Source organism: Strongylocentrotus purpuratus, unplaced genomic scaffold (assembly GCF_000002235.5).
Source record: "Strongylocentrotus purpuratus isolate Spur 01 unplaced genomic scaffold, Spur_5.0 spur5_scaffold_1, whole genome shotgun sequence".
In the NCBI taxonomy this organism is placed as follows: domain Eukaryota; kingdom Metazoa; phylum Echinodermata; class Echinoidea; order Camarodonta; family Strongylocentrotidae; genus Strongylocentrotus; species Strongylocentrotus purpuratus.
The window spans coordinates 17,978,587-17,997,759 of record NW_022145594.1 but is presented as its reverse complement, the minus strand read 5'-3'; the positions used below and the strand labels follow the sequence as shown (position 1 = coordinate 17,997,759).

Below are 19,173 nucleotides of genomic sequence, written 5' to 3'. Positions count from 1 at the left end.
TAACAACAACGCAGGAGAAAAAGTAATCATGTCATGATTTCTTTATATCAACTTTTTTTGTGTGTTCATTTTGTTCATTTTTATCATGTTTATACTAACATCTTTGCTCCTTCTATTCCTCCTCCCGCCCTTTTCTCCTCCTCTTCCCCCTCTATTGCCTCCCCTGTTCTGCTCCTGATCATCGATCTTATGCATGTATGATTCCCCTTTTTATCGAGGTGAGAGGGCCCGTTCAGGGGCCGGGGGTCGTGTAAGGGACCACTTTGTTTGGAATGGAAACCCACGCAATAATGATAAAGAAAGAAAAAAAATCTTTTCATAATGGAATCCACTCTCAGAAAGGGGGTGATTAAGAAACGTGGCCTATTTGTTTTTAGTAAATTGCGGGATTAATTGTTGGTCGGATCGAGTGAAAACACCTTTATTAATGAAGTGATCCCTAATCATTACTGAACCTCCACTCTATAGAAAAAAATGAAGTAGAGAAAGAAAAAAATGTCACCATTCTCCTGAATCAAGAGAGTATAGTTCAATCAAAAAATAAGAGAGAAAAAAGGAAAGGGAAAGAAAAAAGGAAGAGGAGATAAAGGGAAGGGAAAAAAGAGGAAGAAAAAGAGAGGAGGGGGACCATGCATTGCTATGTTTACAAATTTAACCCTGTAAACCCGGGGCCAGGAAATAAGTTATTTTTCAGTTTTCCCCCTCCCGCGCGAAGCGCGGAGGCTTTGACACTTCATTACATTATTAGAGAAAGAAGACGATTTGTTGTACCGTTCCCGACTCTAACTTCTTGTTTCGCCCCTCCCACGCGAAGCACAAGAAGCTTTGACGTTTCATTTAATTATTAAAGAAAGAAGACGATTCGTTGTACCGTTCTCATTTCCCCTTCCAGCGCCGAAGTGCGGAAGCTTTGACGTTTCATTAAATCATTGGAGAAAGAAGACGATTCGTTGAACTGTTCTTTACTATTATTCCTTGTCTGAATTCAGTCCCTCCAGCGCGAAGCACCGAAGTTTTGACGTTTCATTAAATTATTACTCTTATGATCCTTGTATGAATTCATTTTCACCCATCCCGCGCGAAGCGCGGAAGCTTGCACTTTTCATTAAATCATCAGAGAAAGAACACGATTCGTTGTAGTGTTTTTGTTTGAATTCAGTCTTCCCCCTTCCGCGGAGGCTTTGACGCTTCATTAAATTATTAGAGAAAGAAGACGATTCGCTTTACCGACTCCTAATCATTGTCTCAATTTTCAAAAATTTTCTTTGTCCGATAAGAAATTTGCCGATAAATGTCCGATAAGAAATTTGCCAGCCGACCGACATAATACCTCTCACCGACCTCAAACTTCTGAATTGATGTAGTACACGAGGATCGAGCAAACCATTCCGACACCGCGGTCCTGACACAGCAACATAATCTATGCGTATCTTTCTTGTCCCCTCGACGTGGTGACTCTACCCAACATCCCCCTCTCTATCTTAAATTCTCTCAGGCTCTTACCCCCCTCTGTCTCTACTCTCTTTTACCCCCCCCCCCCCCGTTTCTTTTGTTTCCTTTTCTTTATTCGTCTCCTTCCTCTTTTTCTTTGTCTCTTTCTTTCTTCTATTTCCTGTGTTTTCTTTTCTTTCCCTTTCCCTCTCATTTTCCCCTCCCCCTTTTCTCATTTTTCCAGACAGCAGCGCAAGTTTACCGCCAATATCCTGACAGGTGGGAGGGGGGGGGGGGGGGTGTCGCACCCCCATCATGACCCCCCCCCCCCTTTAATGACGCCCTGGTTGTTATCCCATTGTTCTTTTAAAAGAAATGCAATTCATCATGCTCTCGCACCTCTCTTATATCGTTGTTTAATTCTCTTTCATTTTGTTTTCCTTTAACTCACACAAATTATCTCTTTCCCCCTTTACTATTCTTCTGGTGCTTTTTGTTTGTTTGTGGGGGGGGGGGGGACGGGGCTACACGCCTGGCAAGAGGGACTCCATGTCACGCGCACTGCAAAATTGCGTGCCCCCCTGCCCCTTTGTCGGTAAAAAAAACACTTTCTTATAATATCATCCATCTCCCCCCCCCCCCTTTTCTTCTTTCCCCTCCTTTTTCTCCTCTCCCTCTTTTCTTCTTCTTTCTCTCTTCCCTTTTCTTTTCCCGCTTCCCCCTCCCCCTTTTTTAAACCGGGGGACACGTGCCCCTGAATCCGCCACTGATATAGGGAGTTCCACGTTATGAATAGAGTTCATTATGACTAGCGAGGCTAACCCCTTCAAAAAGGTTGAACATTATCCCATCGTTGTTTCAAATTTGCAATAGATTGCAAACCTTTGTGTTACGGCACCCAGATTTCCTTTCTGATCGTTGTTGTTTTTTTCCCCGAAAATACAAAAACAAGAATAATGAAGAGGTGGGGACAATGAAATAAACAAAATTGATGTTTATAGACACCAGTTTTTTTCAACAACTCAAATGTGCCATAATTTGCTTCTCAATAATTGTATGCGGGAATTGACGTTGCCTCCGATTCTCGCATATGACACCGACGAAACTGTCCATCATAATACCTTATAAGAAACAATACACACAGAACACATTGTTTTTGTTTACCAAAGTGTCATTGCAATTTAATAAACAATATTTTGTACTTAGTCATCGGCGATATCATTTACACGTGTTAAAGATGTACAATATAATTCCATACACAAAATAAGATTATCTGTGACTAAAAAATGAGAACATACTGTACACAAAACTTACCGAAAAAGAGAAACATTCTTTTTAATAAAAATATCGCATTTTACATCTGTTTTTCCTCCATAATAAAGCAAGCATTTGCTACAAAATATGAAAGAAAATTAAAATATTACGGCGTGTACAAGTCAAGTGATCAAATATACGCTGCAGCTACATAATTGATTGTTATTGTCACGTATGAAGAAGACATTAATAAAATCATGTTTTGAACAATCATCTGCCTAAATTAATGGCCATAAGATTTTTAACGAGTTTCGGCATGAAGTAAAAATCGATGACTTAAAATCACAAATGAACATTATTTAACCGTCATAGTGGTGATATGCACATTCAATATCACTGATTTTAAGGTCAAATTTGACATCGTTTTCTTAAAATCGAGTATTTCAAATAAAAATGATTAATATTATTTTAATATCCACATGATCTTGGTATTTTGCCATTTATATGGTAGATTTAAATCACGCATAACAATAAATAGTTTTAATTAAATGCAATCAATGTTTTTTTCAGTATGCGGCACATTATGTTCTACGCGATGAGAGAATGTGAAAGTCTCATCAAAATACGAATTCGTATGATCTATATACGTAGAATAACTACAAAGCAGGACCCGAAAGCGAAATGCAATCTAATTTCCTATTTTTTCGTCTGAAAGAAGAAGAAAACAAAACAAAATCATAATTTCGCAGGCCTCTGGTTGCGTTTATTTCTATTTTGGTTTGTCTTTTCTTTACATTAATAATTATGATCAATAATTTGACGTATTGTTGTAGTTTAATCATCGAAATATTCGAATCGTTTTAGTTTTAGTGTGTGGCACCAATACCACAAACCCCTGGGCAAATATCAATGAGAGAACGAGGAGAAAAGAAAGAAATAGACTCATGACAAAGAGAGAAGATGGTTAGCATTACAAATGGCAAAGGGAAAGGGAGAGGGAGAGGAGGAAGAGGAGGAGAAGTGTTAGGATAGAGAAAGAAAAGAATGAGAAACAGCTAGAAAGAAGAAAATGTAATGAGAAGGAAAGCATCTGAGGGCAGAATTTTTTTTTTTGACAGGAGACGAAGAAAGAAAAAACGCGGGATGAAAAGAAAGGAAAGGAAGACGAAATGTACGACAGTCAAGAAGAAGAAAAAACAAGAGAAAGAGAAAGAGAAAGAAGAAGAAGAATAAGAAGACCCGAAATTAGCATACTCTGAATTGTTTATCAGGTGCAATGTAGTAGATCGGAGAGAAAGAAGAAGAGAAGATTAAGAATGTAAAGCGGAAAGACGAAGACGAGGAAGAAATACGATTTAAACGGGGAAGATGATCAGAGGGGAATATATATCGATGAGGAAACGAGCATAAAGAAGAGAGAGAGAGATGAGAAAGAAGGAAAGAAAGCAAAATACGGAAGAGAAAAAAAGAAAAAAAGACATAACCGGAAAGCAAGCAGACGACGGTCGATGTTAAGGAAAGACGGAAGTTCACATCAAATTAAAGATCAAGTTGAGTTCTGGTCATGCAATTTGGAAAGGTTCATCACGTAGGCACAATAGTATTGGTGTATACAGTGAGGTTTTGGAATCATCAACCAATTAAAGATATGAAATTGGCCAAGTCTGGCAAAAAGTCAATTGCACTGTACACACAATCGTGTATATGGGACTACACAAACATGTGGCATGAAAGTTAGGTCCATGCTTTTATTTGAACAATAAAAATAATATTACATTTATAATATTTATTTTTCGAATTTGTTGGCATTTAAAGAGTCATCTTTTTTCCATGATACTCTTCCACCCTTACATTAAAAAAATCGAATGAAAAGGTTATTTTTGTTCACTCTTCCCAGGGCTCAACTCTCTCTTTAAACAGCGAAAAATGAAGGGAAAAAAAGGTAGAAGGGCAAGAATAATGAGGATTCTAGATTTAGGGCAAAGACGCAATCAGTCATTCTACAGGCTGTTACCATGGAAACAGGAAACTGCATGGATGCTGAGGGGTTGCTAATGGTTACCATACAATCACACTTTGGAATGCTGACAACAACATTCAAAACAAAATGAAAGCAGCATATTGGACATAATGAATGAAGGATTTCCAACTCCCGAATCATCGAATTCGATTGAAAATGCGCTGAAAAGAGTAAAAAATAAGAAGTCGAACGACGATCCGCTTTCGAACAAAAAAGAGAAACCGTACTTAACCTCGTTACGTATACACATACATGTACATATAAATAACATGTCAATTTACGTATACACATTACTTACAGTCAGTGCACGACGTTTTGACTTTACATAAGCTATACATCACACAACTTTACCCCGTGAATATCGGCACAAACGTGGTTGCTATATTCAAATAGTGAACGCATCACGTACAGCGGGAAGCGACAAGGAGCGTTTACTTTCAAGACATATTATAATAATGTCATCTAAAATATGATCTACTTATTATAAATACAAAGGAGTCGCAGCGAATAGCATGGCTAAACGTTTTTCTTGAAAGAAAGATGAAAATACAAACGAACACACCACACCGTTTCCCGAGTGTATTTTTTTAAAGAGGACGCCAGCGCCAAACGTTTCCGATTTACACTTTAAAAAGAAATAAATAAATGACTGATAATAACATTAATGGTAATAAAACACTAACATATCTACTAATGACTGTTGCACACGAGGTGTCATTTTGCTGACGTAGGGTTGCGTCGGTGAATGGCGCAGTCTATGACGCGACGTGTTAGAGTGACGTCACATTAAAAGTGAATGCAAAATGAAGAGTGCAAATCTGCCGTGAAATGCTGGCGCATGCGCTAGTGGCTTCAGATGCTTAATTAGCGCAGGTAATGACGTACTTGAAAATGACGCAATCGAAATGACGCAATATAATTGACGCAATAGAAAAGACGCAATTGAAATGGCGCCTCCTATATGCGACGGGTACAACGTTCAAAACATCTATAAACGTCGACACACCTGCATACTTAACAAACCCTATTGTACGTGTGCAGAGACAGAACAAAATTAGATATCATTTTTCCTTTAAAATGCACAAAAAAGTATTCATAAAACGTTACACAAAATAGTTACCATTTCAAGACGGAAGCGTATGATATGTATCAAACCTTGAATCAACTTCAAGTCATAAAATAATTGTCTCGTATAGTGCGATAAAAATAGAACATAATTCATAAACATCACATATATAAAAAGTGTTCAATGATTCGGCAATTAAACAGAAGAAAAAAGTCTACACCGAGCCTACGCCCATCCCAAACATTTTGAAAGATTTCAGCTCGCTGTTCTATATTTAACAATATAATTTATAAGTCACCCAAAATCGAGTGGTTTACTTCAGAACTAATTATTTCTAATCTTTTTCTAAACATCATTATGTTCTCAAGACTCTAGTCTGCCCACTCGGACCCTGTTCAATTTTCGTAGTGATCAGCCATTTTGAGTTACGTTTTCAAAAGACGAAGAAAAACATTAGAATGAAAGGCATAAATACCATACATAATTTACATAACACCATATTAAGTTAGAGTAAAACGAAGCGTTGACAGACAGTCTTTGGCATGGAAAGCCATATTTGAACAAAACAACTTAGATGGCTAGATAAAACAAAGCGCATAAGTTAACAAAGGAAAGGAAAGAAGCAGAAATAGTGTCAGTGGAATATAGACAATCGGAAATTAAGAGACAGAGATAGAAGAGGGAGAAAAGGAGGAAATATTAAACATGAAAAGGCCATTTTGAAGTCAAGATAAAGCAGTAAAAGACGCTGCCAAGTTACGATTTTCAGAACATTTTAAAACGCCGTAAAAAATGAAATCGGTACTGCTCGCTACTTTTCCAGCATTGAACCTAACACATCGACACACTATTCGACCCGGCTACAACAATATCTGGGAAATTAAAAAAAGTGGTGCTCATGATCGGATATTTTAATATGTTTTATTTTGGATGTCATTAAGAAATTTCAAATTAGTGACGCAAACGTAATGGTCATCCATTTATTTTGGACAATTGGGTTTCGGAAACTGCCATTTCGGGCTGTCTGAAATTCATCATGCGTGACTTCTTGATCACGTGTTTGGTGTCGTGTGGAAGAAGAGAACGGAGGTGTCTTATGATATATACACTAACCAAGGAATAATTGGAAATTATTGAGCTATGGACCGGTAATCTTGGATTTTCTTTCATCAGGAACACCGGGTATAGTGTGCGGTTACGTGATAAATAAAAAGCAAATAAACAAACAAAACAAAATATGGACTACACTACTAGTTTACAATTAGAGATTTTGAAACGAACATCTGTCCTCCGTATATCACATGGGAAACGTTCACTTCTGTACGAAGGTCGATTAAACACTATGACGAGGGAGAGATTGGGGACATGATTGCCTACTCCCTTTGCAAATTTTGAACAAAAAAGACGCAGAAACATCACAATATGCTACTAATTTAAAGGGAAGATACCGAGTATAAAGCACTCTCTGCTGGACACAAATTTAAATACGCATAACTGCCTGTCTACAAATATATAAGGCATAACTATACACGCTCTTATAATTATTATTGGGAAGCGGTTGCGGGTTTCTCAACATCAGTTTCACTTTTGTCAGGTTCAGTGATGCTCGTGCTGCTGCTGATGCTGCTGCTAATGCTGCTAGTGCTGGTGCTGCTACTGCTGGTGGTGGCGATACTAGGTGCACTACTGGAGCTTCGCATATTGGGTACTGGGCGCAGTGGTTCCGTTTTCGCTATGATGGATTCTATACTTAAGACGCGTTCCTTCGGCCGCTTCTCCGGCTCCTGTAATGATTTGCTACTGTCCTTTGTGCCATGGTTGGTTTCAAAGTAGTAGTCTCTGAAACGACGCAAGGAATCCTTCTCCTTGATTTTGGGTGGTTGCATCGTAGAGGGCTCGTGTTCAGTCTGTGTCTCCATCGGGCTCGGGAACTGGAAAAATGTCCCCATCTGTCGTTGAGTTGGGGTACAAGGCAAGGAGCGCGAGGAAGGGCTGGAGTCAAAGAAGATCTTGGGAGATTTGGTGTCGTTGTTGTCTGCAAAAGAAGGCGTGCGTGCGCTTTCGCGGTTCCATTTGCGTTTGAAGCGGAGTTTGATTGGAACTGAATCTAGATTGCAGTTCGAGTTATTATCGTCGGTATCTAGGAGATCCTCCTCAGAGCGGCTCTCGTTACTGGTGTGGACAATGACCCTACGAGGGGGACCCGGACTTCCCCTGAACCCAGGTCCAAAGCGTCGAGCGTCCAGCCTGTCGTTGATAGGCGGAGCGCTGCTGGGCGGCTTGATATCAAAGAGGAGTTGTTTGGAGTCAACTTTGAGAGGCGGCGGGGGTGTCTTCCGACGCGGCTTCTCGCGTTCGCACCGCTCTTCCGGTGGGCTAGTAATCGTACACGGCGCTGGTTCGGGTGTTTTCCGAACGTTTATAGAGTTGGTGACGTTTCTGTCATCTATGGTGATAGCTGGTGGGATGCGACGCTCGCTAGCCTGTTTCTTCTCAGTCATTCTACGCAAGTATAGTTCGGACTGCAACGGTCTCTCTGGGATTCGTATCGACTGTTCCTTTTCGGGGGACTTCTGTAATCTCTGAGTCTCTAACCTTTGTTCCAGCTCTTGCCGCTGCAACTCTTGTCGTTGCTGCTCTTGCCGTACCTGCTCTTGTCGTTTCAGCTCCTGCCGATTCAGCTCTTGCCGATTATGTTCTTGCCGTTTCTGTTCCTCATGTCGCTTCTGTTCTTCCTGTCGCTTCTGTTCCTCCTGTCGCTGCAGCTTCTCGGCCGCGGTCAGCTCCAGATTCCTGATGCGCATCTCGTTCTCGGTATGCGTGCGCCAAAGCGTCCCCGGCGATGCAGGCACAGAAAGAGGGAAGGCCCGAGCATGGGCGTCAGCCACACGGAGCTGGGCGACGCGCTCGTGCTCTAACCGGGCCAGCGCTGCCTGGGTTTGGGCCTCCTGGTGAGCGCGTTGTATCTCTGCCGGCGTGTAGGTAAACCTCGGTGGACCATGCGGGTGACCGGGTGCCGATAGGAGCGGGCTCATGGTTGACGATGGGCTGGGTAGCGGTGATAAATAGCAAGGACTGGCCGGTAGAGAGTGGGAGAAGATGGATGCTGGCCGCATCATCTGAAAGGGCGAAATAAACAAAAGATAATAATAATAATAATCTTTTAAAGTCCTCTCCAAATGTTATTAAGTTAAACCGAAAATGGAAATTCTTTTTGCCCAATTGATCGTGAGCCCGGCAGCTACTGAGCAGCGCCAGATCGACGTTGCTCTATCCTTTATTGTTGAACGCCAAACAAGGTAGCAAGATGTGATACCAACTGTTGTACAACTCATCAATCAAACATTATTGTAGTGGGAAAAGCCCTAATGAAATAATCCAGAATTTCAATAATACGAAAGGACTTTCTAATTTAATTTCGGTAAAGGGTGGTATGACTTATAGAATAATCTAATGCAAGAGTATTTCACAAAGTTGTCTCTTTAGATATGTTCTTTTCAATGAGACATAGCCAAACGATTCCTGATATGGACTCTAGGACATAAGGACAATGAGACTATTTGATGTTTGCTCATTTAAGTAGGCTACACTTACGGATTGGCAAGTCCCTGTGGCCCAAATTCACAAACCTCGGTTTGTCGACAAACCTCGGTTTATGTACGTCATATGACGCGTTTTGACGCGTTTTTTACAAACCTGGTTTGAAAAACGCGTCGAAACTCGTCATATGACGTACGAAAACCAATGTTTGTCCTTTGTGAATTCGGGCCTATGTGGTTGGGTATAAAAGAGGGTTCCTCCCGATCCTTACTAAAGACAGAATGAATGGAAATGCGATAGGACAGGAATATGATTGCATTTACCTGGAAGGCAGGTCCACTGTAGTTATGTCGTAGATTAGGGCTCATCAGACCGGCTAGTCTCTGCTGATGTTCGCTGAAACCCGGCGGCAAGGCATGATGTGTAGGCGTAGGAGGGTGCACGGTCATGGTCGACGTCGGATCCGTATCCCCGAGGCTATGGGAGCGGTGCCGGCGGCTGCCTTGCTTCTCGTCGCCGTCCAGTGACTCGCCCGAGTCGCTGCACGATCCGCCTTCCTTCGTCAGATGCGAAGGTGTGCTCGGCTCTTCGTCCATGTTCGGGTCTTCCGAGGAGGAGCCGATTCCACCCCGAGATTGCGGGATGAACGGAGGCACATATTTGAGGTCGGTTCCCGGGTAGTTCACTAGAATCAGCTTGCTGAAGTTGAATTTGTAGGTGAAGCGCTTGCCCTTGGTTTTGTTCAAGATCCGCTTGTTATAGTAATATCTGAAACAGGCAAATTTAGAACAAACATTATGGATTGAAATCATTGCAATAACATCAACCGAATAATAATCATACAATAAGCGAGTACATGGACAGAATATTTTTAATTTGACAGCATTATCATGGCATAAATATTTATTAATGATTTAGTTTGACGGCCATGAATCCTTTTTGTTTTGCTTCATCTTGGGACACAACATTATGTCTCAAATAAATTCCAAAAAGCCCCTTAAACCTACGACCGGACATCATGGGATTCCCAATTAATGCGTGAGCCATCCATTCCTCAGGAGGCAAAAACGAAAAGAAAAACATGTTGGGAAATTTTCCGAAACCGGAATAACTCAGATGAGACGAGACCTAGCAGAGATAACTGTGATCAGTTTATTTCGGGAGAAGATTCGCCACCGGGATAGAATTGGTAGAATGTATGATTACCCCTGAGAAACCACTTCCTACAATCAGATTTATAATTCTTCTGAGACCCGTTTCACAAAGCCTTTTTCAATGACAAACGACACAAATCAGTGACAAATCTGCTGATAACCAATCAGAAGCAAGGATTTAAGTAGCTTATAACAAAAACTGTCATTTGTCACTGATGACAAGTTCTGTGAAACGCCCACTGGTACTCACCTCAGAGCGCGGCTGAGTTTATCGTAGTTCATGTGGGGCTTGCACTTCCGCATGCCCCAGTGCCGGGCAAGCTCGTCCGGGTCCTTGATGAGGAACTCGCCGTAGTCGCCCTGCCAGGCGATCACGTCACGGTACTCCTCCTTCTGCAGGAGCTCGAGGATGAAGTGCCAGAGCTGGATCTGACGGCTGCCGGGACTCGACTCTGGTTTGTAGGCCCAGTCTGGGTAAGCAACACCACCTCGAATGAGGCGAGGGATAGCAAGAGTTAGCAAAGGAAAAAACCACGTAAGCACCTCTTGAGCTCTGTGTAACATTAGTACTGCATAACCAGAAATTTTCGTGCATGAATTAGCGAGTTTCGCTAGTGGTGATATTGAATCGAAATCGATGATACATTTTATTTTCAAATCGCAGTGGTCTCTTGCTGCGAAAATTGCCGCCCAGCAGAATTTGTGAACGTTTCATGCTAAAGATTTCTGGTTAAACAATATCATTTTCTGAGCTCGGTAAATACCTCGGAATAGGTCAGCACAAGTTGCCGATCAGCCATGCACAAAGAAGACGAAAGACCTGATGCCTGGCTGATCTTCAACGCAAAGGAGTTAAGTCTTTTGTCAACTCTGTTTGTTGCTACGGCAGGTAGCCAGTGAAAACGAACTCGTTTGATCAAATTATGGAAATGCAAGCATTTTTTAAACAAACAGAACTTTGTTATTCCTAGCTCATTTTTCCTGATTGAGGTGTAATATGAAAGATCAGAAATTGAACTCTCTAGGAATGTGATTTTCTCCTTGAAATTCAGATACCGCCCGCCAAATGACTTTTCGGTTTTCTCTCTTCAAATTGCTTTTAATCACTCATGCGTGAAAAATGCATATGAGTTGCATCAAATGAAAGAGGAGTATCTAAGCTTTCCAAATATGTGTAATTTATTAATTATAATTGTGATTAAGTTATGATAAAACATCGATAGTTCTCGGTTTCGTTTTTTCTCGGACGCACTGTATTGCAAAACGTCCTTGGCATGATAAAATCTAGCCGAAAGACTTGTAGAGGAAAAGAACTGAAAGAACCGAAAAGAGCTTAAACGTTGTTATGAAGTCGATCGGGTTCTTTCTATCAAACGCAATGAATTTGTTGCATTACTTGATAAATGAAGACATGTGCAACAGATGTAACAATGTTTTTTTTACCGTTAAGTCACAACATGTAATTTGTTTAAATCTATTGTTTTGTTCTTGCTCAAGAATGATTGAATAAAAATTTTCTTTGGAAAAAAGAAGAAGAAAAGAACTGGTGCTTACTCGAGTTCCATAACGGGACGGTTGGGCTCGCCAGGGGTCCTTGACCAGGCGGGACCGGACCAGTCGAGTGGTGTGATGGCGAAGGCGGTATTTGAGTCGGTGGCCCCATGGGCTGTTCCATCCTACGGTACTGCAGGAGGAGCTCCGCCGATGGGAGTGGGGGCTGCAGGGACAAGGGCAGCCCGGGGACAATGCTGGTAACAGCAGCGGTGCAGGCAGGTGAGACCCCGATGTTGGGGGTGCTGCTTAGCGTGGTGGTGGCGGGTGGCGGACAAGGCATCAATTACAAGTGCGTTTTAGTGGCGTAGAAAAATAAGCCGATCTGATGGAGATAAACATAAAGAGATAAATAGGGAACATTGTTAAAAGAGTATGTTAAGACCGAAGGGGCGTGTGACATTCCCCTATACCCGTATCAAAAATTGGATGTAGGCTTAAACTCAAAACATGAGAATATTTTGTAAACATTGTTATGACCATAGATGAAGGACGTACCCCCCCCCCCCCCCCCCCAACAAAAAAATAAAAAATAAAAATAAAAAATAAAAATACAATTATGAAAAAAAATAATAAAGATAAATAAATTACAAAAACTATGCCTATATAAATAGATGAATTAAATATTATATTTATATATATTAAGTGATAATAACAAACAAATACATACATTTAAGAACAGTAGCAACAACTATCATCATAAATGAATATGCTAACAGATACTGAAAATGCCGTTAATCGATTGATATGAATACCAAGAATCCAGCGGCTTTCGATAAATCACCTAAAGGAAAATTTCAATATCCGATTGGTAACCGCATACAAATCATATATTCAGATTATACAGTATCTCATTGTAATGTTCCCATATTTCGAATGCTAACTAAGTAAAATGGTCAACACAAGATCGGTGATAACTACCGGGTTTGTCGAAGACGCCTTGGTATAAGATGGAATCATAATTTATTCATCATTGTAAAATATGAAATTGGAGAGAGATCAAACGAATGTGAGAATAAGAGAAAGGTTGAAAGAGGAGAGACTTTATTTTTTCCGACCTCAAAAAAAGAAAAAGAGCGATTGTATTATTGGCTCTGAACTGAGCTATCCAGTCGTCCTTTATAACTCTTGACTTCACTTGTGTATTAATTAAATTTAAATTTTGTTTACAATTATATTGTTTGCGTATGCATTTCATTTTCATACAAAAAACAAATTACCGAACCAAACCGAGAGAGATGGAGAGAGAGAGACGAGAGAGAGAGACGAGAGAGAGAGAGAAGAGAGAGGAGAGAAACATAAGAGAGAGAGAGAGAGAGAGAGAGAGAGAGATGGAGACAGAAGAGAACGAGAGAAAAAAGATAGAAGAGAAGACGAGAGAGAAGAGAGAGGAAACCTGGATTTTATTTTATTATAAACCTTCTTTTACTCTGAACAATATAATGAGGAAAATAAAAGCAAGAGTGAATAAAAAAGAAGAACGTGATACCAAAACTCGGTCATGAAAAACGTCAGAACATCTTCAATCAACGGAGGAAAAAAAAAAGCCACAATTACATCGGAAACAGGAATAGGGGGGGGGGGGGTGACACAATGGAAATTACGACTAATAAATTCAAGCACCGTGCCCTTGATCATGTCTCTTTAAACTCAAACAGTTTTAAAAATACACTCCAATATCAACGAAGAAGATAAACGCTAAATCGAGCACCGTGAAAAGAAATAGAAGCAAAAATAAGCCGTCAGCCCTTTCTCTCTCTCTCTCTCTCTCTCTCTCTTCAGTCTCATTTTCTGTTTTCTTTTTTCCTCACGTCCGCTTAGTTGTATGACTGATCTAGTTCGCGCGGTTGTTGATTTTTTTTTAAGTCCTCCGTTTGGAATTAGAAAGGACGTAAATATATCTGCGACATTTGCCATACCTTTCTTTATCCCACGTCTTTAGAGGAGAGCTATTTTGGACCACAATCCAGCGGACTTATAAAGCCAATGGTTCCTGTTTCTGGGATTAAGAGGAAAGCGGCAGTTACCATGGCAACGCGCGAACACTAAATATAGTAATTGGCAAGAAAGGGGGAGAGAGGAAAAAATAGGCGAACGATCGCTGAATAACCCGACTGATGTTATTCGCGGTTCGGATATGCTCACGGCTGTTTCTATTTCGAAACCTTGTTTATTCACAACGATAAAAAGGGGCTCCCTTTCCGCATTAGTCGCACGAGACAGGCGTCACGCCGCATGCATCTCAACAACGACGCCTCATTACACAGTCATCAGAGCGAGTTAAGGAGCGACGCACGTCTCCGCAGCCTGTTCACCGAGACTAAATGTGATCGCGAGTGTGACGTCCGTCTTATTTGCATACATGATAAAATACCCCGAACGCACGGTTGTGCGGCAGAGAAGTACGTACGTAGATGATCTAATTTTAGCGCCCGGCAGATATAGAAGAGAGAAGTTAAAAGTGTATCCCAATGAATAAAGATGAGGGTGAATCCGAAAGGTCTCTGTATCTATCTATATTGGAATCATATAGAGGGAAAACCCTTTGAATTATCGTTTGAGATGCTTTTAACCGCTTACAAATCTTGTCAGAGTGGATACAATCAAAACATCCTTTACTGCGGATGTTTTCAATCCATGGAGGGATTTAAAGGCGCTTCTCCCCCTTTGCAGTGCACGGAGAAACAATGTCATTCTCGTTTACGTTCACCTTTCCTTTATTATTATGATGACAGAACCCACAAATCTCATATCCGTGTTTCTAGAATTAAATGCATTGAATGCACTAAAAAGAAAATCTTATTACGAAAGGTTATAGGAAATATTTGAAATGAAATAAATGACAGAAACAATGAATATTCCAAATCCATTGTCAATATCACGTAATTATTAATTACGAGAGATAATGATGATACAGTATTAGAAGTCATATTGTGTTCATATAGTTATAAATATATTGACATGTATAAACATTATATACAGTCTGTAATATGACGTCAGATAACTCAGAATTCCGGTTTTTTGAGAAATTTTCTGTCAACAATAGTCGTTTAAACCTTAAATTAGAAAGCAATTCGGCGAACAAATTGCATTAAAATCTGCTTTCTCTTTTTAGGCTAGTATTTGATATACCTAAGATAAAAGTATTTTATGAAAGTCATACCTATATTATTTTGTACTAGTTCGTTTTGTATACGTGAATCACAGCAAACTAATGTTATTTACCATCAAATGTTAATGTTTACATTTTCCAAGTCTACATTCAAAAATAATATTCAAAAAATACATTTGCGAAATGAAAATCAATTAATGGAAATAAGATCTTGTGAAAAAACACGAATTTAAAAAGAAACTGGAAATATATTCGAATTCTCATATAATTATGTATATTGGTATCTTCCGCGATATTGGTGTTTGTTATTTCATTTTTTTAACTTATTTGTTATGTGTTGTCAAACCAAATGATAACTGAATAAGAAAGCGGTTAACTTTCTCTGGAATAGACAAAATCACGATATTTTCAATTAAACTTAATTGAAACCATCAATAAAGGAAAACAAATATAATGATTCATTTACGCTAGCTTCCTATTCACCATTATAGTAGTTCTGAAGATCTAAATCAATCAGCATTTCATCCTCAAAACGGCAACAGTTATCTATATTTTCAATCTTTCAAAATGAAAATGTTTATTTAATGCGACGGTATGAATGGAAGCTTCAAATCATTACGAATGAACAAGGAATTTTAAATTTGAATACGAAAATTGTGACTATAAATTTTAGTCTGCATTGCCTATTTAGAGACTCCACAGATTATTTTCTATTGAATCGCTCTTATTCACGAACGGCACAGTGTACTGCAATATTAATCTCCTAAAATATTCCAGTGATTATTACACTCTCTCCTGATGTATAATTTGTAATGGAAATTATTTTAAATACAAAAATAATTTTAAAAATTGTCACTAAAAGGTGACTCTAAACTGGAATGGGAGTACCACCCATGATACGTGCGCAAAGCGATTCACACAGCAATAAGGTCAAGTGCGTTGATTCTTAATATAAACATTGATACTACAATATACATGTTAAGAACGTTGTGATAGTGAAAGGTTTTCTTTGTCTCAACGGCACGAATATGGAATCTAAATGTAAGGAATATATATAATTGTCGTAAAATGGTCATAGTATTCGCACGTCACAGCACGCGACAGACGTCAGCATTCACGCCAAGGTCATATAATGTTTTTTCCCCCTCTTTTCTTTCTTTCTTTTTCATTTTTGTGCGTTATCGAATTATGAAGCTACAAGTTGATTCCTACGTTTAATTCCCCCATGTCTAGAATCTTGATTATGTATCCCCCATCTCTCTCTCTCTCTCTCTCTCTCTCCCTCTCTCTTGCACTTTCTCTCTTTTAGCATCATCATACGACTGTTCGTCCTTTGCTATGTTTGTCATTAACCATGATTTCCTAACAATTATTACGACACCATCTTCTTTCTCCTCTTGTTTTCTTCCAACGTCATCCCAATTATCTTCATCAATTATCATTTTAAGCAACATTACTTTCTACACCATACCATCTGTCCTATTTTTGTCCCTTTCCTTCTTTCTTTCTCTCTCCCTATCTCTCTTTCTCCATCTCTTACGTTTGACTTTTTGACTTTTGACATTTTCTACCATGTTGTTATCGTTCGTATTTCTGTTACGCAAGTACTTTCCAATTGACCCTCGTGTTCTCTTTGACGCCTCTCTCTCTCTCTCTCTCCCTCTCATTAGTGCAATGCGTAATACTAGTCTTATCTAGACTATTGACGTTCATCCCATTTAAAATGCCTTGAATAGCATCACTTCACCTGAGTGTTATATTTGTATACACCAATATACTTGACAAAAATACTAGTCAGTCCTGATTCGTCTCTCTCTCTCTCTCTCCCTCTCTCTCCCTCTCTCTCTCTCTCTCTCTCTCTCGCTTTTTTTCTCTCTCTCTCTCTCTCTCTCTCCCTTTTCCATATTTGTAATTACATGTATGTGCGAAAAAATGAAGGATAGAAAAAAAAGTAATACAGAGAATGAAAGGATTTTACTAGTAAATTTGAACAGCATTCATCAATTTTATTGACCGATATCGCTAGGAATTATGCATTTAGTTACTTTGTCTGGTGCTCTATATTCGCCAGACATTTACCATCTGTTCCTCAGCAAAACCGATTTATATATTCCGAGAATACCAAAGAAATCCTTCCAGAATTTACGTGTCCCCTGATTATGTATAAACCGGTAACAACTACATTACTCATACCCTTTCCAAGTTATGTAATTTGATAAGTAAAACCGTTTTGCCCCGAGTTGAGCTTCTTGAGGATGAGACATATTAAATCTTACATCTAAAAGTATTCAACAAAGGCCTTCAATTAACTAGTCTATACCTTTCATTCTTGAGTTAGTAAAAACACAAAAAACCATCCAATTTATAAAGGGTATGAATAACTTAGTTGTTAACTGTTAAATGTATAATTCATAAATTGCCTGTAGTTCCCCTCCTGTTTGTTCAAGAGAAAGTTTAGTTCTGGCAAAGATGAGAATAATTTGTGTTTTCTCATCCTTTTTAATGCCATTTTGGTAGAATATCATCGTACACAAACGTCCCCCTTCATGCGACTTGCGCGTTCAGTGACGTAAGTCCCATACACCATTTTCGTGTGTACTACATTATCAACCTTTAACAATATACTCGCATGACTAGTACACATTAAAAACGAAAATGATCATATTACATTAGGTCATGCATTATTAAACGCTTCCACCACGCAATGATGCATCCAATCCATTAACACCTGTGTACATTGTGTGTACTACCCCCCCCCCCCACCCCACCCCTTCCGTCCTCAGTCTTAAAATTCAATTTATTCATTTCTAAACGAGAGTATAAAACTCCCTTTTGTCATTCTTAATAATGTATTTTTAATAATCTTTTTAACGGGTCAATATTTAAAAATGCGATTTATCACTTTATCATGTCAACATGAAAACATGAACAATACAGCTGCTGCTGCTTTTCATGTAAAATGACAATTACGATGCATGTATTTTGAAATCGCATAGTAAACCATTATTGAATTGAATTGAAATGATATCTGTTTGTATTTTCACCTTTTCCTCTACTCAAATATAGATATTTTAAGGAAATTCCCGTAATATATTGTGAAGAAATGATAAATAAAAGATGTGTTGTGTGCACTGTGGTCACAAGCGTTTCTTTGTGTCTATTCTTTAGAGCACTTACAAGTATATAAACTTTGAAAGTAGAATATTTACACGCTCCAAATAGGCCTATACGAATTTTGATTACACTTTTTGATGTGTCGTACATGCTGGTAATGCTACCCAAAAGGAGACTATTTGCTTTTGTTTAGTTAAAAGAGGTTTTACAAGCGAGCAGGAGAATTTCCAACTTCCACCACGTTCATCATCACGTCGAAGAAAACAAAAATATATATACCATTAAAACACAATAAAATAATTCATTGCTACTTAACTTAGGTCAACTTGGGTCAACTGTCATTATGACTGTGTTGTTCATATTATGCGCTTATACTGGAACAGTAAACAAGAAACAAACTGGATATTTCCTGCATTTACTTCGTCAACGGACTCATCAATAATATTTAAAAGGGTATTAAAAACTACGACATGTTAATTACTTCGAAGAGTAACTATACATTTTACTCTCTCTTACTCTCTCTTACTCTCTCTTATACATCTTACATTTCCTTCCTCTCTCTCTCCTTTCCTCCCCCTTTCTCTCTCTCTCTCCTTTCCTCCCCCCCCCCCCCCTCTCTCTCTCTCCTTTCATTTCTCTCTCTCAAGTGCGTTAATATGCTACAGTTGTGATCTACGTTGTTATATGAGAGTAACATTTTGATAGGAAGATTATACTGAACTTAGCTATGAAACAAGAGAATGAAAGCTAGTAAGTTTTACAATGTTATAAGATATCAAAATACTACTTCAAATCATTAAATCAATCAATAATTTGATAACTTGCAAATATTATGTCTTTCTTCTTAAACTCCAAGACGTTTCCTTACTTGTGTGGCTTCATAAGCCATTCACTTTAATTACAAAGGAAATTGATTTCAATGATGTCTATC

At 39.1% G+C, this 19,173-nt stretch overlaps 1 protein-coding gene across 5 annotated transcripts in view; it reads right to left on the bottom strand.

The window, feature by feature from the left end:
• Positions 1-2,584: 2,584 nt before the first annotated feature.
• The window catches only part of LOC589156 (serine/arginine repetitive matrix protein 1), a 63,075-nt gene continuing 46,486 nt past the window's right edge, over positions 2,585-19,173 (bottom strand). For 4 of the 5 annotated variants that reach the window (XM_011679417.2, XM_030977763.1, XM_795452.5 and 1 more), the window contains 4 exons: positions 12,020-12,341; positions 10,716-10,953; positions 9,635-10,079; positions 2,585-8,890 (listed from right to left, as the gene is read on the bottom strand). In XM_011679417.2, coding sequence (XP_011677719.2) covers positions 7,316-8,890; positions 9,635-10,079; positions 10,716-10,953; positions 12,020-12,299 — 2,538 coding nt within the window. In that variant the 5' untranslated portion in view covers positions 12,300-12,341 and the 3' untranslated portion in view covers positions 2,585-7,315. The remainder of the gene's footprint in view (positions 8,891-9,634; positions 10,080-10,715; positions 10,954-12,019; positions 12,342-19,173) is intronic. The other variant, XM_003726137.3, reaches the window with a different exon arrangement.